This window comes from Patagioenas fasciata, chromosome 29 (genome assembly GCF_037038585.1).
Source record: "Patagioenas fasciata isolate bPatFas1 chromosome 29, bPatFas1.hap1, whole genome shotgun sequence".
In the NCBI taxonomy this organism is placed as follows: Eukaryota; Metazoa; Chordata; class Aves; order Columbiformes; family Columbidae; genus Patagioenas; species Patagioenas fasciata.
The window spans coordinates 4,780,192-4,806,596 of record NC_092548.1 but is presented as its reverse complement, the minus strand read 5'-3'; the positions used below and the strand labels follow the sequence as shown (position 1 = coordinate 4,806,596).

The window sequence follows — 26,405 nt, the reverse complement described above, 5'->3', positions numbered from 1 at the left end:
ATGTACCAATGTCCCCATGTCCCCCTGTCCCCATGTCCCCTGTACCAATGTCCACCTGTCCCCCTGTCCCCATATCCCCATATCCCCCTGTCCCAATGTCCACCTGTCCCCATATCCCCATGTCCCCCTGTCCCCATGTCCCCATATCCCCATATCCCCATATCCCCCTGTCCCCCTGTCCCCATATCCCCATGTCCCATATCCCTCTGTCCCCATATTCCCATGTCCCCCTGTCCCAATGTCCCAATATCCCCCTGTCCCCATGTCCCTGTGTCCCCATGTCCACTGTCCCCATATCCCCCTGTCCCCCTGTCCCCATATCCCCATGTCCCATATCCCTCTGTCCCCATATTCCCCTGTCCCCATGTCCCCGTGTCCCCATGTCCACATGTCCCATATCCCTCTGTCCCCATATTCCCATGTCCCCCTGTCCCAATGTCCCCATATCCCCGTCCCCATGTCCCCGTGTCCCCATGTCCCCTGTCCCCCTGTCCCCCTGTCCCCATGTCCCCATGTCCCCCTGTCCCCATATCCCCCTGTCCCCATGTCCCATATCCCCGTGTCCCCCTATCCCCATGTCCCTTATCCCCATGTCCCCTGTCCCATGTCCCACGTCCCCTGTGTCCCCAGCTCTGTCCGTGCTGTTCGCCGAGGAGCCGGGGCTGGTGCTGGAGGTGACAATGGCCTCCAGTGGTGACATTTGCCGCCGTTACCAGGACGCCGGTGTCACCTGCGTCCCTGTGGGTCACAGCGGCCCCTACGGCCCCAACGCCGAGGTGAGGGGACATGGGGACAATGGGGACATGGGGCGATATGGGGATGTGGGGACATGGAGACATAGGGGGGACAGGGGAGATGTCCCCAGGGTGGGACAGGAGGTGGTTGTGTCCCCATGGTGGTCTCGTGGTGGTGGCCGTGTCCCCATTGCCCTGGTGTCCCCAGTGTCCCCATGGGAAGTGGAGGTGGCCATGGTGGTGGCATCCATGGGGACAACCATGGTGGTGGCCATGTCTCCATGTCCCCATATCCCCCTGTCCCCATATCCCCCTGTCCCCCTATCCCCATGTCCCCCTGTCCCCATGTCCCCATATCCCCATGTCCCTATGTCCACGTATCCCCATGTCCTCATATTCCCTGTCCCCATGTCCCCATATCCCCCTATGTCCCATGTCCCCATGTCCCCATATCCCCCTGTCCCCATATCCCCATGTCCCCATTTCCCCCTGTTCCTATATCCCCCTGTCCCCCTGTCCCCATGTCCCATGTCCCCATGTCCCCCTCTCCCCATGTCCCCATATCCCATATCCCATATCCCCCTGTCCCCATATCCCCCTGTCCCCACATTCCCATGTCCCCACATCCCCATGTCCCCCTATCCCCATGTGCCCCTGTCCCCACATCCCCATGTCCCCCTGTCCCCACATCCCCCTTGTCCCCATGTCCCCATATCCCCCTGTCCCCACGTTCCCATGTCCCCACATCCCCATGTCCCCCTGTCCCCATATCCCCCTGTCCCCATATTCCCCTGTCCCCACGTTCCCATGTCCCCACATCCCCATGTCCCCCTGTCCCCATATCCCCCTTGTCCCCATATCCCCATGTCCCCATATCCCCATGTCCCCATATCCCCCTGTCCCCATATCCCCCTGTCCCCACGTTCCCATGTCCCCACATCCCCATGTCCCCCTGTCCCCATACCATATCCCCCTTGTCCCCGTATCCCCATATCCCCATATCCCCCTGTCCCCATATCCCATGTCCCATATCCTGTCCCCCATCCCAGGTGACAGTGACTGTGGGGGGTCAGCCCCTGCTCCGTGCCCCCGTTGGGGACCTTCGGGGACTCTGGGAAGCCACCAGCTTCCGGCTGGAGCGGGAACAGGCGTCACCCGAGTGTGTCACCCAGGAGGAGGGTGACCTGTCCCACCGCTGGGGACCCACATATCACCTCACCTTCGACCCACGGGAGCTGCCCCCGCTGCTCCGGAACATGGGTGAGGGACATGGGGACACCGCGGGGACGGGGACATGGGGACAGGGGGACATGGGGACATGGGGATATGGGGACAGGGGAACATGGGGACAGGGAGATATGGGGACAGGGGGACATGGGGTTGTGGGGACATGGGGATATGGGGACTTGGGACAGGGGGCATGGGGATATGGGGACATGGGGACCTGGGGACAGGGGGCATGGGGATATGGGGACATGGGGACCTGGGGACAAGGGGACAGGGGGATATGGGAACAGGGGGATATGGGGACTTGGGACAGGGGACATGGGGATATGGGGACCTGGGGATATGGGGCCAGGGGGACATGGGACAGGGGGATATGGGGACAAGGGGACATTGAGATATGGGGACAGGGGGATGTGGGGACATGGAGATATGGCGACAGGGGGACATAGGGATATGGGACATGGGGACAGGGGCCATGGGGCAGAGGGACATGGGGATATGGGACAGGGGGATATGGGGACAGGGGGACATGGGGACATGGGGATATGGGGACTTGGGACAGGGGACATGGGGATAGGGGGACATGGGGCCATGAGGATATGGGGACGTGGGACAGGGGGACATGGGGACATGGGACAGGGGGATATGGGGACAGGGGGACATGGGGACATGGGACAGGGGGACATGGGGACAGGGGGACATGGGGATATGGGACATGGGGACATGGGACAGAGGGACATCGGGATATGGGACAGGGGGACATGGGGATATGGGGACAGGGGGATATGGGGACTTGGGACAGGGGGCATGGGGATATGGGGACAGGGGGATATGGGGACTGGGGGACATGGGGACAGGGGGACATGGGGATATGGGACATGGGGACATGGGACAGAGGGACATGGGGATATGGGACGGGGGGACGTGAGGATATGGGGACAGGGGGATATGGGGACAGGGAGACAGGGGGATGTGGGGACAGGGACACAGGGTCACACGGTGTCACTCGGTGTCCCCAGCGTCCCCGGGCCCCCGTGTGGCCGTGGTGCGGGAGGAGGGCAGCAACGGGGACCGGGAGATGGCGGATGCGTTCGCCATGGCCGGCTTCGAGGTGAGGAACCCAGGCGTCCGGGAAGGGACCCAGGCGTCCGGGACGGACCCAGGCGTCCGGGAAGGGACCCAGGCATCCGGGGGGGACTCAGGTGCCTGTGAAGGGACCCAGGCATCCGGGGATGGGTGGTTCAGAGGACCCCGGTGTCCAGGGGGGTCATTTTCTGGGGGACCCAGACATCCGGCAGGGACCCAGGCGTCCGGGGATGGACCCAGGTGTCCGGGAAGGGACCCAGGTGTCCGGGAAGGGACCCAGGCATCCGGGGATGGACCCAGATGTCTGGGAGGGACCCAGGAGTCCAGGAAGGGACCCAGGTGTCCGGGAGAGACCCCAGTGTCTAGGAAAGGACCCAGGCGTCCAGAAAGGGACCCAGGCGTCCGGGAGGGACCCAGGCGTCCGAGAAGGACCCGTGTGTCTAGGAAAAGACCCAAGTGTCTGGGAGAGACCCAGGTGTCCAGAAAGGGACCCAGGCGTCCGGGAGGGACCCAGGCATCCGGGAAGGACCCGTGTGTCTAGGAAGAGACCCAGGTGTCCAGAAAGGGACCCAGGCATCTGGGAGGGACCCAGGCGTCCGGGAGGGACCCAGGCGTCCGGGAAGGACCCGTGTGTCCAGAAAAAGACCCAGGTGTCTGGGAGAGACCCAGGTGTCCAGAAAGGGACCCAGGCGTCCGGGAGGGACCCAGGCGTCCGGGAGGGACCCAGGCGTCCGAGAAGGACCCGTGTGTCCAAAAAAAAGACCCAGGTGTCTGGGAGAGACCCAGGTATCCAGAAAGGGACCCAGGCGTCCGGGAGAGACCCCGGTGTCTAGGAAAGGACCCAGGCGTCCGGGAGGGACCCAGGGGTCCAGGAAGGGACCCAGGCGTCCGGGAGAGACCCGGGTGTCTAGGAAAGGACCCAGGCGTCCAGAAGGGTCCCAGGAGTCCAGGAAGGGACCCAGGCGTCCGGGAAGGACCCGTGTGTCTAGTAAAAGACCCAGGTGTCTGGGAGAGACCCAGGTATCCAGAAAGGGACCCAGGCGTCCGGGAGGGACCCAGGCGTCCGGGAGGGACCCGTGTGTCTAGGAAGAGACCCAGGTGTCCGGAAAGGGACCCAGGCATCTGGGAGGGACCCAGGCATCCGGGAGGGACCCAGGCGTCCGGGAAGGACCCGTGTGTCCAGAAAAAGACCCAGGTGTCTGGGAGAGACCCAGGCGTCCAGGAAGGGACCCAGGCGTCCGGGAGAGACCCCAGCGTCTAGGAAAGGACCCAGGCGTCCGGGAGGGACCCAGGGGTCCAGGAAGGGACCCAGGCGTCCGGGAGAGACCGCAGTGTCTAGGAGAGGACCCAGGCATCCAGAAGGATCCCAGGTGTCCAGGAAAGGACCCAGGCGTCCGGGAAGGACCCAGGCGTCCGGGAAGGACCCATGTGTCTAGAAAAAGACCCAGGTATCCAGAAAGGGACCCAGGCGTCCAGGAGGGACCCAGGCGTCCGGGAGGGACCCAGGCGTCCGAGAAGGACCCGTGTGTCTAGGAAAAGACCCAAGTGTCTGGGAGAGACCCAGGTGTCCAGAAAGGGACCCAGGCATCCGGGAGGGACCCAGGCGTCCGGGAGGGACCCAGGCATTCGGGAAGGACCCGTGTGTCTAGAAAAAGACCCAAGTGTCTGGGAGAGACCCAGGTGTCCAGAAAGGGACCCAGGTGTCCGGGAGGGACCCAGGCGTCCGGGAAGGACCCGTGTGTCTAGGAAAAGACCCAGGTGTCTGGGAGAGACCCAGGTGTCCAGAAAGGGACCCAGGCGTCCGGGAGGGACCCAGGCGTCCGGGAAGGACCCGTGTGTCTAGGAAAAGACCCAGGTGTCTGGGAGAGACCCAGGTATCCAGAAAGGGACCCAGGTGTCCGGGAGGGACCCAGGCGTCCGGGAGGGACCCAGGCGTCCGTGTGTCCCGCAGGTGTGGGACGTGACGACGCAGGAGCTGCGCAAGGGGGCCCCCCTGGACGGGTTCCGGGGGGCAGCGTTCGTCGGGGGGTTCAGCTATGGGGACGCGCTGGGCTCCGCCAAGGGTGAGTTGGGGTTCGGGGGGGGTCCCCAAACTGTCCCTGGGTTGGGGGTCCCCATTTTTGGGGTCCCCCAGATTTTAAGGTTCTCCATTTTTGGGGTTCCCCTGTTTTTGGGGTTCCCCTGTTTTGAGTGTCCCCAGGTTTTGGGGTGTCCCCATTTTTAGGGTCCCCCATATTTTGGGGTGTCCCCATTTTTGGGGTCCCACAGGTTTTGGGGTTCCCATTTTGGGTGTCCTTGTTTTGGGGTTCCCCCTGGTTTGGGTGTCCTTGTTTTGGGGTCCCCCAGATTTTAAGGTCCTCCATTTTTGAATGTTCCCAGGTTTTGGGGTGTCCCCATTTTTAGGGTGCCCCAGATTTTAGGGTTCCCCATTTAAGGGTCCCCCAAATTTTAGGGTTCCCCATTTCTGGGGTCCCCCAGGTTTTGGGGTTCCCCTGGTTTTGTGTGTCCCCAGGTTTTGGAGTCCCCATGGTTTGGGGGTTCCCCTGTTTTTAGTGTCCCCAGGATTTGGGGTTCCCCATTTTTGGGGTCCCCCAGGTTTTGGGGTTCCTCTGGTTTTGGGTGTCCTTATTTTGGGGTCCCCCTTGTTTGGGGGGGTCCCCGTTTTTTGGGTCCTCCAGGTTTTGGGGTTCCCAATTTCTGGGGTCCCCCAGGTTTTGGGGTTCCCCTGTTTCTGGGTGTCCTTGTTTTGGGGTCCCCCTGTTTTGAGTGTCCCCAGGTTTTGGGGTGTCCCCATTTTTAGGGTCCCCCAGATTTTAGGGTTCCCCATTTCTGGGGTCCCCCAGGTTTTGGGGTACCCCTGTTTTTGTGAGTCCTTGTTTTGGGGTCCCCATGGTTTGGGGATTCCCCTGTTTTGAGTGTCCCCAGGTTTTGGGGTTCCCCTGTTTTTGGGTGTCCTTGTTTTGGGGTCCCCCTGGTTTGGGGATTCCCCTGTTTTGAGTGTCCCCAGGTTTTAGGGTCTCCCATTAGCCCCAGTCCGACCATTTCTGTGTCCCCCCATTAACCCCAGCCCCCCATTCCCAGTCCCCCCATTATCCCCAGTCCCCCCATCACTCCCAGTCCCCCCATTCCCAGTCCTCCCATTTCCAGTCCCCCCATTATCCCCAGCCCCCCATTCCCAGCCCCCCATTCCCAGTCCCCCCATTTCCAGTCCCCCCATTATCCCCAGCCCCCCATTCCCAGTCTCCCCATTCCCAGTCCCCCCATTATCCCCAGCCCCCATTCCCAGTCCCCCCATTCCCAGTCCCCCCATTATCCCCAGTCCCGATTCCCAGTCCCCCCCTTCCCAGTCCCCCCATTCCCAGTCCCCCCATTATCCCCAGTCCCCCCTTCCCAGTCCCCCCATTATCCCGCCCCCCATTCCCAGTCCCCCCCTTCCCAGTCCCCCCATTATCCCCAGTCCCCCCTTCCCAGTCCCCCCATTATCCCCAGCCCCCCATTCCCAGTCTCCCCATTCCCAGTCCCCCCATTATCCCCACTCCCCCCTTCCCAGTCCCCCCATTATCCCCAGCCCCCATTCCCAGTCCCCCCATTCCCAGTCCCCTCATTATCCCCACCCCCCATTCCCAGTCCCCCCATTCCCAGTCCCCCCATTATCCCCAGTCCCCATTCCCAGTCCCCCCCTTCCCAGTCCCCCCATTATCCCCAGTCCCCCCTTCCCAGTCCCCCCATTATCCCCACCCCCCATTCCCAGTCCCCCCATTATCCCCACCCCCCATTCCCAGTCCCCCCATTCCCAGTCCCCCCATTATCCCCACCCCCCATTCCCAGTCCCCCCATTATCCCCACCCCCCATTCCCAGTCCCCCCATTCCCAGTCCCCCCATTATCCCCATCCCCCCATTGACCCCCAATCCCCCCATCATCCCCAGTCCTCCCATTCACTCCCAGCCCCCCATTACCCCCAGCCCCCCATTATCCCCAGTCCCCCCATTAACCCCCATTCCCGTTGCCCCCCAGGCTGGGCGGCGGGGGCGCTGTTCCCCGGGCCCCTGCAGGAGGCGCTGCGGCGCTTCCGCTCCCGCCCCGACACCTTCAGCCTGGGGGTCTGCAATGGGTGTCAGCTCCTGGCGCTGCTGGGCTGGGTGGGGCCCGAAACAGGTGGGTGCGGGGGCCCATGGGTGCTATGGGGGTCCTATGGGTGCTGGGGGGTCACAGGGATGTGAGGGGGTCCCGTAGGGGGCGCTCGCATCCGGGGTTTGCAATGAGTGTCAATGGATGGGGTGGGTGGGGATGGACACAGGTGGGTGCTATGGGGGTTCCTATGGGTGCTGTGGGGGTCCTATGGGTGCTATGGGGGTCCCATGGGTGCTGGGGGGTCACAGGGATGCAAGGGGGTCCCGTAGGGGGCGCTCGCACCCGGGGTTTGCAATGGGTGTCAATGGATGGGGTGGGTGGGATGGGTGACGTTCCGGACAGGAGGATGTGGGGGTCGCATGGGTATTATTTGGGTCCCATGGGCGCTATGAAGGTCCCATGGGAGCTCTGGGGGTCCCTATGGGTGCTATGGGGTTCCCATGGGTGCTATGGGGGTCCCATGGGTGCTGGGGGGTCACAGGGATGTGAGGGGGTCCCATAGGGGGTGCTCGCACCCGGGGTTTGCAATGGGTGTCAATGGATGGGGTGGGTGGGGATGGACACAGGTGGGTGCTATGGGGGTTCCTATGGGTACTATGGGGGTCCTATGGGTGCTATGGGGGTCCCGTGGGTGCTGGGGGGTCACAGGGATGTGAGGGGGTCCCATAGGGGGCGCTCGCACCCAGAGTTTGCAATGGGTGTCAATGGATGGGGTGGGTGGGGATGGACACAGATGGGTGCTATAGGGGTTCCTATGGGTGCTATAGGGGTTCCTATGGGTGCTATGGGGGTCCCATGGGTGCTGGGGGGTCACAGGGATGTGAGGGGGTCCCGTAGGGGGCGCTCGCACCCGGGGTTTGCAATGGGTGTCAATGGATGGGGTGGGTGGGGATGGACACAGATGGGTGCTATGGGGGTTTCTATGGGTGCTATGGGGGTCCTATGGGTGCTATGGGGGTCCCATGGGTGCTGGGGGGTCACAGGGACGTGAGGGGGTCCCGTAGGGGGCGCTCGCACCCGGGGTTTGCAATGAGTGTCAATGGATGGGGTGGGTGGGGATGGACACAGGTGGGTGCTATGGGGGTTTCTATGGGTGCTATGGGGGTCCCATGGGTGCTGGGGGGTCACAGGGACGTGAGGGGGTCCCGTAGGGGGCGCTCGCACCCAGGGTTTGCAATGGGTGTCAATGGATGGGGTGGGTGGGGATGGACACAGGTGGGTGCTATGGGGGTTTCTATGGGTGCTATGGGGGTCCCATGGGTGCTGGGGGGTCACAGGGATGTGAGGGGGTCCCGAAGGGGGCGCTCGCACCCGGGGTTTGCAATGAGTGTCAATGGATGGGGTGGGTGGGGATGGACACAGGTGGGTGCTATAGGGGTTCCTATGGGTGCTATGGGGGTCCTGTGGGTGCTATGGGGGTCCCGTGGGTGCTGGGGGGTCACAGGGATGCGAGGGGATCCCGTAGGGGGTGCTTGCACCTGGATTCTGCAATGGGTGTCAATGGATGGGGTGGGTGGGGATGGACACAGGTGGGTGCTATGGGGGGTCCTATGGGTGCTATGGGGGTCCTATGGGTGCTATGGGGGTCCCATGGGTGCTGGGGGGTCACAGGGATGTGAGGGGGTCCCGTAGGGGGTGCTCGCACCCAGGGTTTGCAATGGGTGTCAATGGATGGGGTGAGTGGGGATGGACACAGGTGGGTGCTATGGGGGTTCCTATGGGTGCTATGGGGGTCCTATGGGTGCTATGGGGGTCCCGTGGGTGCTGGGGGGTCACAGGGACGTGAGGGGGTCCCGTAGGGGGCGCTCGCACCCAGGGTTTGCAATGGGTGTCAATGGATGGGGTGGGTGGGGATGGACACAGGTGGGTGCTATGGGGGTTCCTATGGGTGCTATGGGGAGACTGAGGGGTCCCTATGAGTGCTGGGGATCCACTGGGTGCTATTTGGGTCCCTAGGGTGCTGCAGGTCCTCTGGGTGCTATTTGGGTCCTTATGGGTGCTGGGGGGTGCTATAGGTGCTGAGGGCTCCCATGGGGGTCCTCTGGGTGCTATTTGGGTCCTTATGGGTGCTGGGAGGTCCTATAGGTGCTGGTGGCTCCCATGGGGGTCCCATTGGTGCTATGGGGGGGGCCAATGGTGCTATGGGGGTCCCTATGGGTTCTGGGGGTCCCATTGGTGCTATGGGGGGCTTGGGGGGTCCCATGGGTGCTATGGGGCCCTGGGGGCTCCCATAGGGGTCCTCTGGGTGCTATTTGGGTCCCTATGGGTGCTGGGAGGTGGGAGGGGGGTTGAGGGGTCCCCGTGTGTCCCTTATGGACAGGGGTCACCGGGGGGGTCCCTGGGGGTGTCCCTTATGTCCCCCCCCCATGGTGACCCCATGTGACCCCCCAGGCCCGTGTGACCTCCCCAACATGACACTGTGTCCGCTTGGGGTGTCCCCCATGTGTCCCCATTGTGTCCCCTTTTTGGGGTCCCCGTGTGTCCCCTATGGACGGGGGTCACTGGGGGGGTCCCTGGGGGTGTCCCCTGTGTCCCCCCCCCATGGTGACCCCATGTGTCCCCCCCCCAGATCCTGGTGACCCCCCCGCCGTGGCTCTTTGTCCCAACACGTCCGGCCGCTTCGAGTCGCGATTCGTCACCGTGCGGGTGGAACCGGGACCGGCCCTGATGCTGCGGGGGATGGAGGGGACACGAATGGGGGTCTGGGTGGCCCACGGCGAGGGTGAGACTGGGGGAACTGGGAGGGACGGGTCGGGGGCACTGGGAGCACTGGGAACAAACTGGGAGCACCGGGGGATCGAACCGGAGTCTCTCCATTCCCATTCCCGCCTCTCCGTTCGCGCTCTTCACGTTCCCGCCACGGCCGCTTCCATTCTATGCAGAGGGGGGTTCTGCTTTCCCTCCCTATTGCCCCCCCTGTTGTGGGAGCAATGGGATGTTACTGGGAGTGACTGTGAGCACTGAGAGGGCACTGGGAGGTGACTGGGAGCACTGGGAGGTGACTGGGAGCACTGGGAGGTGACCGGGAGCACGGGGGGATCAGAACCGCGATCTCTCCATCCCCCGCAAGCCGGTTCCATTTTGCTCCTGGGAGGTGACTGGGAAGATACTGAGAGCACTGGGAGTATATTGGGAGCACTGGGAGGTGACTGGTAGGATACTGGGAGCCGACTGGGATCACTTGGAGCAGACTGGGAGCACTGGGAGGTGACTGGGATCACTGGGAACAGACTGGGAGCACCGGGGGATCGAACCGCGGTCTCTCCGTTCCCATTCGCGCTCTTCACGTTCCCGCCGCGGCCGCTTCCATTCCGCCCGCGGGGGTGCCCAGTTCCCCCTCCCCATTGCCCCCCGTGTCCTGACTCCCGTCTCTCCGCCCATTCCCCCCCCCAGGCCGCTTCCAGTTCCGCTCTCCCGTTCTCCCCAGCTCCCCCGTGGCCACCGGGCTGATCCCAGTTCAGTGCTGGGGTTCCAGGGGGACTGGGTGACACTGGGAGGACACTGGGTGACACTGGGAGGACACTGGGAACAGACAGAGAGCACTGGGAGTATATTTGGAACAATGGGATGATACTGGGAGGATACTGCGAGCACTGGGGGATCGAACCGCAGGCTCTCCGTCTGTTCTTCCCCCCCCCCGCCCCTCTTCCACCAAGCCGGTTCCATTTTGCTCCTGGGAGGGACTGGCAGCACTGGGAAGACACTGAGAGCAGACTGGGAGGATACTGGGAGCACTGGGAAGTGACTGGGAGCACTGGGAGGTGGCTGGGATCACTGGGAACAGACTGGGAGCACCGGGGGATCGAACCGCGGTCTCTCCGTTCCCATTCGCGCTCTTCACGTTCCCGCCGCGGCCGCTTCCATTCCGCCCGCGGGGGTGCCCAGTTCCCCCTCCCCATTGCCTCCCGTGTCCTGACTCCCGTCTCTCCGCCCATTCCCCCCCCCCAGGCCGCTTCCAGTTCCGCTCTCACGCTCTCCCCAGCTCCCCCGTGGCCACCGGGCTGATCCCAGTTCAGTGCTGGGGTTCCAGGGGGACTGGGTGACACTGGGAGGACACTGGGAACAGACAGAGAGCACTGGGAGTATATTTGGAACAACGGGATGTTACTGGGAGCACTGGGGGATCGAACCGCAGTCTCTGCGTCTGTTCTTCCCGCCCCCCTCTTCCAAGCCGGTTCCATTTTGCTCCTGGGAGGGACTGGCAGCACTGGGAAGACACTGAGAGCAGACTGGGAGGATACTGGGAGCACTGGGAAGTGACTGGGAGCACTGGGAGGTGGCTGGGATCACTGGGAACAGACTGGGAGCACCGGGGGATCGAACCGCGGTCTCTCCGTTCCCATTCGCGCTCTTCACGTTCCCGCCGCGGCCGCTTCCATTCCGCCCGCGGGGGTGCCCAGTTCCCCCTCCCCATTGCCTCCCGTGTCCTGACTCCCGTCTCTCCGCCCATTCCCCCCCCCCAGGCCGCTTCCAGTTCCGCTCTCCCGCTCTCCTCAGCTCCGCCATGGCCGCCGGGCTGGTCCCGCTCCGCTACGCGGCCGATGGCGGCGAACCCGCGTCCCGCTACCCGCAGAACCCCAGCGGCGCCCAGGCCGCCACCGCCGCCCTCTGCTCGCCCTGCGGTCGCCACTTGGCGATGATGCCGCATCCAGAGCGGGGGGTCCGGGCTTGGCAATGGCCCTGGTGGCCCCAGGATTGGGGGAAGGACCGAACCGGGCCGGGCCCGTGGGTGAGAATGTTCCAGAACGCGTGTGAATGGTGTTTGAGGGACGGACAGAGCGACTGAGGGACGCGCGGACACACGGACGGACCCACGGAGGCGCGGGAAGAACCTTAGAGCCCCGACCCCGCCCACCGGCTAGCGCGGACCAATCAGAGCGCGACCACACACGCCTCCGCCAATGGGAAGGCGCGGAGGGGGCGTGGCCTGAGATGAATGAATGAAGCGGGAAATCAATGAATGAATGAAGCGGGAAATCAATGAATGAATCAAGGAATGAGGCGATTTAGTGAATGAATCGAGAGATTTGGGTGGAGCCGCGGGGGGGAAGGGGGGCGGACACGACACGAGGGGCCCCGAACGCCTGGACCCCTTTTTGGGGATGGGGAGGAACCCAAATGCCTGGGTCCCCCTATTGGGGGGTGGGGAACAAATGGGTTCCCTGTTAGAGGGGGATACTCGGATGCCTGGGTCCCTTTTTTGGGGGAGGCACTCGGACACCTGGGTCCCCTGTTTTGGGGAGGGGAAGATGTGGGACACCCGGACGCCTGGGTCCATTTTTGTGGGGGGGGGGGCAGGATGGTGGACACCCGGATGCCTGGGTCCCCTATGGGGGGGAATGGGGGACGCTCGGACGCCTGGGTCCTTTTTGGGGGATGGGGAGGAACCTGGATGCCTGGGTCCTTTTTTGGGGGGGGAAAGATGTGGGAAACTCGGACGCCTGGGTCCCTCCTGAACTCCTGGGTTCTCCCCTGCACTCCTGGGTCCCCCTGAACTCCTGGGTCCCTCCCAAGCACCTGGGTGGTCTATTCAGGTCCATCCCGGATGCCTGGGTCCCATATTTGGGGAGGGACCCAGGAGATCGGGAGGGACCCAGGAATTTGGGAGGGACCAAGGAGTTCAGGGTGACTCAGGAGTTCAGGGAGGGACCCAGGAGTGCCCCATGGGACCCAGGAGTGCCGGAGGGACACAGGAGTTCGGGGGGGGGGACCCAGGAATTTGGGATGGACCCAGGAGTGCCCCATGGGACCCAGGAGTACTGCAAGGGATCCTGGAGTTTGGGAGGGACCCAGGAGTGCCCCATGGGACCCAGGAGTTCGAGAGGGACCCAGGAGTACTGCAAGGGATCCTGGAGTTTGGCAGGGACCCAGGAGTGCCCCATGGGACCCAGGAGTTCAGGAGGGACCCAGGAGTACTGCAAGGGATCCTGGAGTTTGGGAGGAACCCAGGAGTGCCCCAAGGAACCCAGGAGTTCGGGAGGGACTCAGGAGTGCCCCAAGGGACCCAGGAGTTCCTTAAAGGACCCAGGGCTCTGGGAGGGCCCCAGGAGTGTCCCACGGGACCCAGAAGTTCGGGAGGAACCCAGGAGTGCCCCGAGGGACCCAGGAGTGCCCCGAGGGACCCAGGAGTTCCCCAAAGGACCCAGGAGTTAGGGAAGGACCCAGGAGTTCGACAAGGGACCCAGGAGTGCCCCAAGGGTTCCAGGATTTAGGGAGGGACCCAGGAGTGCCCCAAGGGACCCAGGAGTTCAGGGAGGGACTCAGGAGTTCCCCAAAGGACCCAGGAGTCCCCAAGGGACCCAGGAGTTCGACAAGGGACCCAGGAGTGCCCCAAGGGTTCCAGGATTTAGGGAGGGACCCAGGAGTTCAGGGAGGGACTCAGGAGTGCCCCAAGGGACCCAGGAGTTCGGGAGGGACCCAGGATTTCAGGAGGGACCCAGGAGTTCAGGGAGGGACCCAGGAGTTTGGGAGGCAACCAGGATTTCGGGAGGGACCCAGGAGTGCCCCAAGGGACCCAGGAGTTCGCGACGGACCCAGGAGTGCCCCAAGGGACCCAGAAGTTCGGGAGGTACCCTGGAGTTTTTTGGGGGGACCCAGGAGTTCGGGAGGGACCCAGGAGTTCAACGAGGGACCCAGGAGTTCAACGAGGGACCCAGGAGTTCAACGAGGGACCCAGGAGTTCGGGAGGGACCCAGGAGTTCGGGAGGGACCCAGGAGTTTGGAAGGGACCCAGGAGTTCGGGGGAGACCCAAGAGTTCAGGACGGACCCAGGAGTGCCCAAAGGGACCCAGGAGTTCGGGAGGGACCCAGGAGTTTTTTGGGGGGACCCAGGAGTTCGTGATGGTCTCAGGAGTTCGGGAGGGACCCAGGAGTGCCCCAAGGGCCCCAGGAGTTCAAGAGGGCCCCAGGAGTTCAAGAGGGCCCCAGGAGTTCAAGAGGGACCCAGGAGTTCAAGAGGGACCCAGGAGTTCAAGAGGGACCCAAGAGTTCCCCAAAGGACCCAGGAGTTAGGGAAGGACCCAGGAGTTCGACAAGGGACCCAGGAGTGCCCCAAGGGTTCCAGGATTTAGGGAGGGACCCAGGAGTGCCCCAAGGGACCCAGGAGTTCAGGGAGGGACTCAGGAGTTCCCCAAAGGACCCAGGAGTCCCCAAGGGACCCAGGAGTTCGACAAGGGACCCAGGAGTGCCCCAAGGGTTCCAGGATTTAGGGAGGGACCCAGGAGTTCAGGGAGGGACTCAGGAGTGCCCCAAGAGACCAAGGACTTTGGGAAGAGAACCAAAAGTTTGGGAGGGACCCAAGAGTTCAGGAGGGACCCAGGAATTCAAAAGGGAAAGGGATCCAGGAGTTCAAAAGGGAAAGGGATCCAGGAGTTCAAAAGGGAAAGGGATCCAGGAGTTCACGAGGGACCCAGGAGTGCCCTAAGGGACCAAGGAGTTCGGGACGGACCCAGGAGTCCAAGAGGGACTGAGCAGTGTCCCAAGGGATCCAGGGGTTCGGAAAGAACCCAGGAGTTTGGGAGAGAACCAGGAGTTCAGTAGGGACCAAGGAGTCCGGGAGGGACCCAGAACTGCTCCAAGGGGTCAGGGTTAGGGTTACGTTAGGGTTAGGGTTGGGTTAGGGTAAGGTTAGGTTATGATTAGGGTTAGGTTAGGGTTAGGATTAGGTTAGGGTTAAGTTTAGGGTTAGACTTAGGGTTAGGGATAGGGTTAGGGTTAGGGTTGAGTTACGGTTAGGTTAGGGTTAGGGTTAGGGTTGGGTTAGGGTTAGGGTCAGCGTCAGGTTAGGGTTAGGGTTAGGTTGGGGTCAGGGTCGGGGTTGAGGTTGGGGTTAGATTAGGGTTAGGGTTGGGTTAGGATTAGGTTAGGGTCAGGGTTAGGGTCAGGGTCAGGGTTAGGTCAGGGTAGGGTTAGGTCAGGGTTAGGGTCATGGTTGGGTTAGGGTTGGGTAAGGGTTATGGTCAGGGTCAGGGTTAGCGTTAGGTTAGGGTTAGGGTTAGGTTAGGGTTAGGGTTAGGGTTGGGGTTAGGGTTAGGGTCAGGGTTGGGTTAGGGTTGGGGTTAGGGTTAGGGTTAGGGTCAGGGTTGGGGTTAGGGTCGGGGTTAGGTCAGGGTTAGGGTCTGGGTCGGGTTAGGGTTAGGGTCAGGGTTAGGTTAGGGTCAGGGTTAGGGTTGGGGTTAGGGTTAGGGTTAGGGTTAGGTTGGGGTCAGGGTCGGGGTTGAGGTTGGGGTTAGATTAGGGTTAGGGTTGGGTTAGGATTAGGTTAGGGTCAGGGTTAGGGTCAGGGTCAGGGTTAGGTCAGGGTAGGGTTAGGTCAGGGTTAGGGTCATGGTTGGGTTAGGGTTGGGTAAGGGTTATGGTCAGGGTCAGGGTTAGCATTAGGTTAGGGTTAGGGTTAGGTTAGGGTTAGGGTCAGGGTTAGGGTTAGGGTTAGGGTCGGGGTTGGGTTAGGGTTGGGGTTAGGGTTAGGGTTAGGGTCGGGGTTAGGTCAGGGTTAGGGTCTGGGTCAGGGTTAGGGTCGGGGTCGGGTTAGGGTTAGGGTTAAGGTTAGGGTCAGGGTTAGGGTCAGGGTCAGGGTTAGGTTAGGGTCAGGGTTAGGTTAGGGTCAGGGTTAGGGTTAGGGTTGGGTTTGGGTTAAGGTTAGGGTTGGGTTTGGGTTAAGGTTAGGGTTGGGTTTGGGTTAAGGTTAGGGTTGGGTCAGGGTTAGGGTTAGGGTTAGGGTTAGGGTCAGAGTTAGGTCAGGGTTGGGTTAGGGTTAGGGTTAGGTCAGGGTTAGGGTTAGGGTTAGGGTTAGGGTTAGGGTTAGGGTTAGGGTTAGGGTTAGGGTTAGGGTTAGGGTTAGGGTTAGGGTTAGGGTTAGGGTTAGGGTTAGGGTTAGGGTTAGGGTTAGGGTTAGGGCTCCATCCTCCCCAGCTGTCCCTTGAAGCACAAAGCCTTGGGCTGATGCAGACTCCCTCTGCTGACCTGCTCCACCACAGCACTGCCCTTCCAGTCACATTCCTTCCTGCTCATGTCCAGCCTGGACCTCCCCAGCTGCACTTTGGGCCATCATTTCTTTCTCACCCTCTTTCCCACTATGAAGAAACCTCCATCATCTCTGAAACCACCCTTCAAGCTCTGCTCAGCGTGTCAGGTCCTGCTCTGTCCTGACGGATGAGGTTATTGTCCCACCCTGATACAGAAGCGGACACTTCAACTTGTCAAATTTCAGACCTTCCTGATGGGTGAATACCAGAATTTCTCAGGGTCTGGACTCTCCTTGGGCTCAAGCTCCGTTTGCTCAGCTGTTAATGTTTGCATGGAGATGGTTTATCCTGATGAGGGCGTCTCTCCCAAGAGGACAGCGTGAGGAGTTACAGGACACTACAAATACCACCTCCTGGAGGAAATTTGGGGTCTTGGATGTCTGATATTCAGAATGTCAGAGGTTTGGAGTCACAGGGGAGAGCAGCAATGTGTGGAGCTCTGCCTGGGGACAATGTCAGCTGAAGGTTGAGGAGCCAACATGAGAAGGCAGAACATCATGGGCAGTGTTGTCACCGGACATCAGCTACGGGCTCACTGATGAGGAAGAGGAGTGAGATGAGGCCTCTTTCGGATAAGTGAAAGAAGCCTCACGTTTCCAAGGTGGTTTCCTCACAGCAGACCTGAGATATCCGAATATCTGCAAGGCTCCATCATCCAGGAGGGGTTGGAGCTCATTGACATCTTCCTGAGACGGGTGACTGAGGAGTCAGTGAGGTGAGGTGCCCTGTGGGACTTCAGACTTACAAACTACAAAGAGTTGGTCAGGATGGAACCGTTAGGGATGGGAAAGTGGAGCTGAGGCTCCTGGGAGATGATCACAAGGCCAAGAGCAGGATTTGAGGAGAACAAGCTTTGCCCTGCTGAGGGACCTGCTTGGGTCCTATGGGACATGACCTTGGTGTCTACAATGCTTTCCTATCACATCTCCCTCCTCTCTCCCACCTGCTGTTGCGTGAAACGCTAATTCCGGTAAATTTACAACAACATCACCTCCCGTGAAATAAAAATTCAACCAAAACCTCGATAAAACTTCATATTTTTTGTGTTTTTTTTCTTCTTAATTAACGTTCAAATGTCGTGTTTAATTTTACACAACTTGCGGATCGAGGTGTTGGAGCGCTTGAGTGAGTCCCTAAGGCCGGGCAAATCTTCCGATTTAATATTTTAGAGATCAACAACTGCAGAATCTTTTACATTTAAGTGTCCACGTGATTGGCCGTAAATAATTATCTGTAGTCTCAACTCATAAACGAGCAGGGAAGGAAAATGTGGGCGGATTTGCTGCCCCACAGGCCCTCAGTTCGTGCCGATATCTTTATAAAATAGCATAGACTAAACTGAACTGAACTAAACTGAACTAAAATAGACTAAACTAAACTAAATTAAACTAAACTAGACTAAACTAGAGTAGACTAAACTAAACTAGACTAAACTAGACTAAAATTAAACTAAAATAGACTAAACTAAACGAAACTAAAATAGACTAAACTAGACTAAACTAAACTAGACTAAACTAAACTAGACTAAACTAAACTAGACTAAAATTAAACTAAACTAGACTAAACAACTAGACTAAACTAAACTAGACTAAACTAAACTAGACTAAACTAAACTAGACTAAACTAGACTAAACTAAACTAGACTAAACTAAACTAGGCTAAACTAAACTAGGCTAAACTAAACTAGGCTAAACTAAACTAGGCTAAACTAAACTAGGCTAAACTAAACTAGGCTAAACTAAATTGAACTAAACTAGACTAAACTAAATTGAACTAGACTAAAATTAAACTAAACTAGACTAAACTAAACTAGACTAAACAACTAGACTAAACTAGACTAAACTAAACTAAAATAGACTAAACTAAACTAAAATAGACTAAACTAAACTAAACTATACTAAAATTAAACTAAACTAGACTAAACTAAACTAGACTAAACAACTAGACTAAACTAGACTAAACTAAACTAAAATAGACTAAACTAAACTAAAATAGACTAAACTAAACTAAAATAGACTAAACTAAATTGAACTAAACTAAACTAAACTAAATTGAACTAAACTAAACTAGAATAGACTAAACTAAACTAAACTAGACTAAACGAAACTAAACTAAATTAAACTAAAATAGACTAAACTAAACTAAATTAAGCTAAAATAGACTAAACTAAACTAAATTAAGCTAAAATAGACTAAACTAAATTAAGCTAAAATAGACTAAACTAAACTAAACTAAACTAAACTAAACTAAAACAAAACAAAACTTGACTTAGGGCAATCACCTCATTTCCCGTTCATCTCTTCGTTTGAAAAGACCAAGTTCGTCAAATTCGTTTAAAAATCCCGCATTACGAGGCCAACACAAACCCACAGCTCTGTTCCGCACAAAATGACTTCAAACAACCCCCCGGTCCGTGGTTTTACCACAAAATGTCCGAAGAATTCCGAAAGAATTTGTGAAGATGAGGAGGCTCCGTGGGACTGGCGGGGTTTTAGCTCCACCGCAATGTGTAGCCTTGGCCTAACTGAAGTTCCAGGCCGGTGATTTCCAGCACCTTGGGAAAACAAATTAACAAAAAAGCCGTGTTGTAAAAAATCGACAGTTCTCATTTCAGATTGCTTCTTGTTACCTTCTTAATTTATCTTTTATGATATGATATGATTTATATTACACTATATTACACTATATTACACTATATTACACTATATTACACTATATTACACTATATTACACTATATTACACTATATTACACTATATTACACTATATTACACTATATTACACTATATTACACTATATTACACTATATTACACTATATTACACTATCACATCATATTATATCCTACCCTACCCTATCCTATCGTATTATATTGTACCATATCGTATCATATCATATCGTATCGTATCATATCGTATCGTATCATATCGTATCGTATCATATCGTATCGTATCATATCGTATCGTATCGTATCATATCGTATCGTATCATATCGTATCATATATCATATCATATCATATATCATATCATATCATATCGTATCATATCATATCGTATCATATCATATCGTATCATATCATATCGTATCATATCTCATCATATCATATCTCATCATATCATATCTCATCATCATATCATATCATATTATATCCTACCCTACCCTACCGTACCCTAATCCTATCCAATATAATATAATATAATATAATATAATATAATATAATATAATATAATATAATATAATATAATATAATATAATATAATATAATATAATATAATATAATATAATATAATATAATATAATATAATATATACTATACTATACTATACTATAATATAATATAATATAGTATTATATTACATCATATTATATCCTATCCTATCCTATTATATTGTATTATATCGTATCATATCATATCTATCATATCATATCAATCATATCAATCATATCATATCATATCCTATCCTACCCCACCCTACCCTATCCTAATCCTATCACATCACATCACATCACATCACATCACATCACATCACATCACATCACATCACATCACATCACATCACATCACATCACATCACATCACATCACATCCTATCCTACCCTATCATATCGTATCCTATCCTACCCTATCCTACCCTATCCTATCGCATTATATCACATCACATCAATCATATCCTATCCTATCATCTTATCTTACATCCTATTATATTCTACCCTATTATACTATATTAATTACATTAATTATATAATATATTATGTTCCATAATAGCATATTATATTATGACATTATATTATAGCATATGAAGCTATGCTCCTGTTGATTTTACATCTTATATTCCTATTATCAATACTCCTTTCTTATTCTAGCACTGAATTTTAATATACGAACACATCATCTTTTGGCTGAAAAGCAGACGGAAACACAGCTCAACAGAACACTGAGCCCTAAATCCGTAACTGAACAACAGTCCGTTAAATTAAACAATCAATGGATTTTAACACCGGGGGTCTCACTGAACAGCACGACCATGATTTGTGAGTAGAATCGTTAATTCTGGAGGAAAACTAAACGGATATACCTGTTTTTCACTGTTGTAGGACACGACGTGAGGAGATGGAATTTCTTGCCCATCCTGCGACACCATCGCCCTCCGGACCGTCGAGCTCAGCCCCAAAACTTTAATTTGGGTGAACCTCAGATTATTTGGATCGGCGTAACCTTGGTGCAAAACCTTTATCTCTAAAACGTCCTGAGGGAAACGAAATAAAACCAGATCCGTGATTTTTCGCTTGGGCAGGTATTCGTCAGAAAATGCTTTTCCACTTGTGGCTCACAATTTTTTCATTCCAAAATTAAGAAAATTACGAAAAGAAAATTAAATTAAAAACCGAAACCAACCAACCAACCAAGAACAAAATAAAAAAGAAACCAAATCAAAGTAAAATAAAACCAAAAATAAAGCGAAAGGAAATACAATTTAAAAAAGGAAACAAACCCAAACAAAAGAAAAGAAAGGAAACCAAAAGAAAACAAAATAGAGCAAAATAAAACAGATTAAATTAAAGAAATGAAACAAAATAAAATAATAAAACCAAAACCCCTGCAACCATTTCCAGGACACTGGTAATAGCCCGTCCATCGCACACGATCAGCAGCACATTGGGATATTAACACAGTTTTAAAATGCTAAATTAGAACGTTTTAATTAAAGATACCGGGGTAACCACCCTGGGTATTCGTTACCTGACGAGCCGTAAATGACGTCAGCAGGTACCGCCCAGCTTCGTACGCCTCTGGTCAAACACACAGCAAAACAAAATGGATTTGCTGGTCACCTTCATCTTTTCGATTAAATAGAACTTTTAATTAAATAGAAGAACGTATATATGCACATATATGTGTGTTTTGCAGAGCCTTCAACATTTCGTATGTTAAAAAAAACCAATCACAGTTCTGTGTATTACTCGTGATAATCTCAGGGAATCATTTATAGTCATTATGAGACTCCTAGGTAGGTGTTATCTGAAGATAATTTGAATTTATTAATAGAAAGGAAAGTAGTTAAATTCATCTATGGATACATTCCCCGCAAGTTTGAAAATAAATTGTTATTATAAACATTTATGTCCAGGGCACAATTTAATTTATGGAAAATATATGTTCTATAATTATTATTTTACCATCACTGCATTCATTTTACATTTAATTTTTTTTTTTAATTTTACATTTTACTGTAAATCTAGAATAATCACAATTATTACAAGTGAAGTGGGTTTTTTTTAGTTTCATTAACTAAGTTAAATCATTGTATTGTAATGTGTTTTCTGATTTGTGCTCGTGCTTCTTACGCCATGTTTTGCAATCACACAATAATCCCAGAATGAGAGTTCACTGCTCTTGTTGGAAAAACGGTGGAATTTATTCACTGTCGAAGGTGAATTTATTTAGCAGGTGGAAAGGGGGTGTGGTGCTCACCGATGCTCACCCCGTCGTCCCAATAGAGCTGCCCTTCCGCGGCTGAACTGTCATTCAGTGCAACAATGAGTGCCAGCGGGTTTTTCCGGCTGTGGAATGAAAGAAAATAATAAGAAATAGAAATAATAGAAATAGAAACAGAAACGATAGAAACAGAAACGATAGAAACAGAAACGATAGAAACAGAAACGATAGAAACAGAAACGATAGAAACAGAAACGATAGAAACAGAAACGATAGAAACAGAAACGATAGAAACAGAAACGATAGAAACAGAAACGATAGAAACAGAAACGATAGAAACAGAAACGATAGAAACAGAAACGATAGAAACAGAAACGATAGAAACAGAAACGATAGAAACAGAAACGATAGAAACAGAAACGATAGAAACAGAAACGATAGAAACAGAAACGATAGAAACAGAAACGATAGAAACAGAAACGATAGAAACAGAAACGATAGATAGAAATAGAAACAGAAAAGATAGATATAGAAACAGAAACAGAAATAATAGAAATAGAAATAATAGAAACAGAAATGATAGAAATAGAAATGATAGAAACAGAAATGATAGAAATAGAAATGATAGAAATAGAAACAGAAACAGAAATGATAGAAAGAGAAATGATAGAAAGAGAAACAGAAACAGAAATAATAGAAATAGAAAAGATAGAAATAGAAATAATAGAAATAGAAATAATAGAAATAGAAACAGAAATAGAAACGATAGAAAGAGAAATGATAGAAAGAGAAATGATAGAAAGAGAAATGATAGAAAGAGAAATGATAGAAAGAGAAATGATAGAAAGAGAAATGATAGAAAGAGAAACAGAAATAGAAATAATAGAAATAGAAATAATAGAAATAGAAATAATAGAAATAGAAATAATAGAAATGATAGAAACAGAAATAATGATAGAAACAGAAATAATGATAGAAACAGAAATAATGATAGAAACAGAAATAATGATAGAAACAGAAATAATGATAGAAACAGAAATAATGATAGAAACAGAAATAATGATAGAAACAGAAATAATGATAGAAACAGAAATGATAGAAATAGAAACAGAAATGATAGAAATAGAAACAGAAATGATAGAAATAGAAACAGAAACAGAAAAGATAGAAATAGAAACAATAGAAATAGAAACAATAGAAATAGAAACAATAGAAATAGAAACAATAGAAATAGAAACAATAGAAATAGAAACAATAGAAATAGAAACAATAGAAATAGAAACAATAGAAATAGAAACAATAGAAATAGAAACAATAGAAATAGAAACAATAGAAATAGAAACAGAAAGAGAAATGATAGAAAGAGAAATGATAGAAAGAGAAATGATAGAAAGAGAAATGATAGAAAGAGAAATGATAGAAAGAGAAATGATAGAAAGAGAAATGATAGATAGAAATAGAAACAGAAACAGAAACAGAAATAATAGAAAGAGAAACAGAAATAATAGAAATAGAAACAGAAATAGAAATAATAGAAATAGAAATAGAAACAGAAACAGAAATAATAATGATAATAACAATAATAATAACATTATTGGGAAATCACATTTTATGGTTTTCAGGTGCTATATACTCTAGACATTATTTTTCTAGACGTTTTACACAATCGCTGGTACCAACCTTCCCCAATCCAGAACATTTAAATGTGACCACAGCAAGGAAAACGAAGAAGAGAAAATAAAAGCTATCATATAATTAAGGTTTATTATCTCAGGACTGCGAACGTTCCCACGAAACGGGAGACGTGAAAGCAGAAAATTTGATTTTTCCCAGGTTGAAATTAAGGAGCGCAAGAAAATGCCCTCGCTGTGTGATTAAGACACAAATCATTTGCCACTAATTAAATATCTCGTTTGGAAAAGGAAAATAATAATAACCACCTGTAAAATGTGGTATTAGCAGGACTTTGCTGAGCGAGGATGTAGCCGCCTCGGATGTGCAGGTTGATATGTCCCAAAGGAGCCGATAAATCTCTAAATTGTCCCCTAAAGCCAATATATTCGTCCTATTTATGATTAATAAGTTAAAAACAATTTTAAAAAAGAATTTTTATAAAGATACCCTCTTTGTTGAATTGCCCGTTACAATTTGTTTTGAGTGAAAGGTTGTAAATACAGACTAAAAATATTATATATATTATATGTTATTTATATTATACATATTTAATAAATATACAATATAGCAATAAATAAATATATGATACATGCATAATAACGTAGAAAATAAATACATCACGAATATATAACAAACACAAAAGAAACATAAATACATCCTAAAGAAGTTGTTACTGCGAATCCTTTTTAATGCAGAACTACCTGTTTTCAATAGAAAACCTGAAATGTTACATTTAGAGACCAATTTCCAATTTCCAATTTTGTTTTCTTCCCCTCCATTTTTGGAAAATTAACTATAATTTTCATGGAAGGGTTTAAGAAATGTATTCTTTAAGATTACTTACTGTGTGATAATCGTACCAGCGGGCGTTGGGCAGGTAAGCGTTCACCACCTCAGCACCCTGAAATACAACATTTTGGGTTTAAATCTATTAAAGCCCCAAAATAACATCCAGCTCAAGTCGCTCCTAATATTTTCATCCATTTCTAATCTTGTCTAAATTTTACACCCTTTTTTTTCCCCTCTTTCCATAACTCAACCTGTTCCAGGACAGGGCTGATGAGCAGTGCTGGTCCCCACAGGAATTGTTTGTAGATGTCCCATGTCACTTTGTCATCCACAAACCTGTAGAACAAGAAGTGATGGAACCCTCAGTATCAGCATTTCCCCAAATATTTCCTCCTTGAAGCATTTGTTCTCAAAACCCCTGCCTATTCCTCAACTATAAGCGTGCTCCCAATAATAATACTTAATATTTAGTTATGATTATTAATTTCTAATTATCTATAATTAATAATAATATATAAAAATCGATCTATCGTTATTGCTGTTATCGCTTATCTATAATTCTATCATATAGCAATTATTATATTCACAGTGTATAATATATAAAATAATACATTATGACATATATAATTTTATCATATAGTAATTATTATATTCACAGTGTATAATATATAAAATAATACATTATATTATATATATAATTTTATCATATAGTAATTATTATATTCACAGTGTATAATATATAAAATAATACATTATGACATATATAATTTTATCATATAGTAATTATTATATTCACAGTGTATAATATATAAAATACTACATTATATGACATATATAATTTTATCATATAGTAATTATTATATTCACAGTGTATAATATATAAAATACTACATTATATGACATATATAATTTTATCATATAGTAATTATTATATTCACAGTGTATAATATATAAAATACTACATTATATGACATATATAATTTTATCATATAGTAATTATTATATTCACAGTGTATAATATATAAAATACTACATTATATGACATATATAATTTTATCATATAGTAATTATTATATTCACAGTGTATAATATATAAAATAATACATTATATGACGTATATAATAATGTAATTATGTCATAATTATAATAGAATAATAGGTGATAATTATAAAGAAATATTACGTAGTAGGATACATAATAGAATATAAATAATATAAGACATAGCAAACAATAAGTAGTGCATATGTAATAAGTAGTATATATTATAAATATACACTGTATGCTTGCATATTCTCTCTATATTATATACTCTTACGTAGTATACGTTTTATATAGCATAAAATTTTATTATTAGACAGGTTATTTCAAAAAGATGGAGCTTTGAAATTGGGTTCAGCCTAATGCGAAAACGTGCGTTGAGATCTTCGTGTGAAAGTCATTAGGGAAACACCACTTATTAACTTTCATTTCTGCTATTTCTTTAGCCTTGCTGGCCTATCTACATATATACATTAATTTTTTTACTTAGGATATTTTAAAGCACAAAACTTAACAAAAAAAACCCAATCTTAATGCTATTAGCAAGAGCAAAAATAAAGTATCGGCCCAGTTACTTTCCGATTTGAACCGTTGTTTTCTTTCTTTTGCAGGTAGTTTGTAAGTCTTAGGTCTTAAATTAGGGAAAATTAGGCTGGGATTCCACATTGGCAATTCAGTGTTATTTAGGGGAACATAAGAATTTGTAAATATTAGATTTTACCGTTCAGGAATTGAACAGATTTTGGCACATATTGCCCCTTCGGAGCAGGTACAAATAAAGTCTTATGACTCTCAAAATATGCTTAAAACAGACAAAGAAAAAAAACCCCAACCAACCAACAAAACACCTGTATCAGTAATATCACTCTGGATGAGGAGAATGAGCTTTCAAATGAATATATTAAGTTTATTTGTAGGGAAAGAACAAAATGCTGGGCTCCGTTTTGAGCCCTGAGGTGACACTGCCACCTGTGGTGCCACCGTTCTGAGCCTTGAGCTGGTTCTGGTGCCCCATTCTGAGCCCTGAGCTGATTCTGGTGCCCCCGTTCTGAGCCCTGAGCTGATTCTGGTGCCACCATTCTGAGCCCTGAGCTGATTCTGGTGCCACCGTTCTGAGCCCTGAGCTGATTCTGGTGCCATTCTGAGCCCTGAGCTGATTCTGGTGCCCCGTTCTGAGCCCTGAGCTGATTCTGGTGCCCCATTCTGAGCCCTGAGCTGATTCTGGTGCCATTCTGAGCCCTGAGCTGATTCTGGTGCCATTCTGA

General features: G+C 51.0%; 2 protein-coding genes and 1 long non-coding RNA gene across 4 annotated transcripts in view; 2 read left to right on the top strand and 1 right to left on the bottom strand.

Moving 5' to 3' along the window:
- PFAS (phosphoribosylformylglycinamidine synthase) overlaps nucleotides 1–12,177 on the top strand; it is a 57,165-nt gene extending 44,988 nt beyond the window's left edge. The window contains exons 23-29 of one of the 2 annotated variants that reach the window (XM_065859125.2): nucleotides 631–776; nucleotides 1,784–1,994; nucleotides 2,981–3,072; nucleotides 4,999–5,110; nucleotides 7,064–7,204; nucleotides 9,750–9,902; nucleotides 11,644–12,177. In XM_065859125.2, coding sequence (XP_065715197.1) covers nucleotides 631–776; nucleotides 1,784–1,994; nucleotides 2,981–3,072; nucleotides 4,999–5,110; nucleotides 7,064–7,204; nucleotides 9,750–9,902; nucleotides 11,644–11,966 — 1,178 coding nt within the window. In that variant the 3' untranslated portion in view covers nucleotides 11,967–12,177. Of the gene's footprint in view, nucleotides 1–630; nucleotides 777–1,783; nucleotides 1,995–2,980; nucleotides 3,073–4,998; nucleotides 5,111–7,063; nucleotides 7,205–9,749; nucleotides 9,903–10,573; nucleotides 11,079–11,643 lie in introns of those variants that run through there. The other variant, XM_071800146.1, reaches the window with a different exon arrangement.
- A 3,879-nt stretch (nucleotides 12,178–16,056) lies between these two features.
- Nucleotides 16,057–20,486, top strand: LOC139825828 (uncharacterized). The gene is made up of 3 exons (XR_011736007.1): nucleotides 16,057–16,918; nucleotides 20,067–20,152; nucleotides 20,298–20,486. It is a non-coding gene; the product is annotated as an uncharacterized lncRNA (long non-coding RNA).
- The window catches only part of LOC136113861 (maltase-glucoamylase-like), a 54,608-nt gene continuing 46,415 nt past the window's right edge, over nucleotides 18,213–26,405 (bottom strand). Inside the window, exons 42-48 of the mRNA XM_065859093.2 lie at nucleotides 24,354–24,438; nucleotides 24,158–24,214; nucleotides 23,580–23,704; nucleotides 21,676–21,764; nucleotides 20,944–20,993; nucleotides 20,279–20,449; nucleotides 18,213–18,757 (exon numbers count right to left, since the gene is read on the bottom strand). Coding sequence (XP_065715165.1) covers nucleotides 18,695–18,757; nucleotides 20,279–20,449; nucleotides 20,944–20,993; nucleotides 21,676–21,764; nucleotides 23,580–23,704; nucleotides 24,158–24,214; nucleotides 24,354–24,438 — 640 coding nt within the window. The 3' untranslated portion in view covers nucleotides 18,213–18,694. The remainder of the gene's footprint in view (nucleotides 18,758–20,278; nucleotides 20,450–20,943; nucleotides 20,994–21,675; nucleotides 21,765–23,579; nucleotides 23,705–24,157; nucleotides 24,215–24,353; nucleotides 24,439–26,405) is intronic.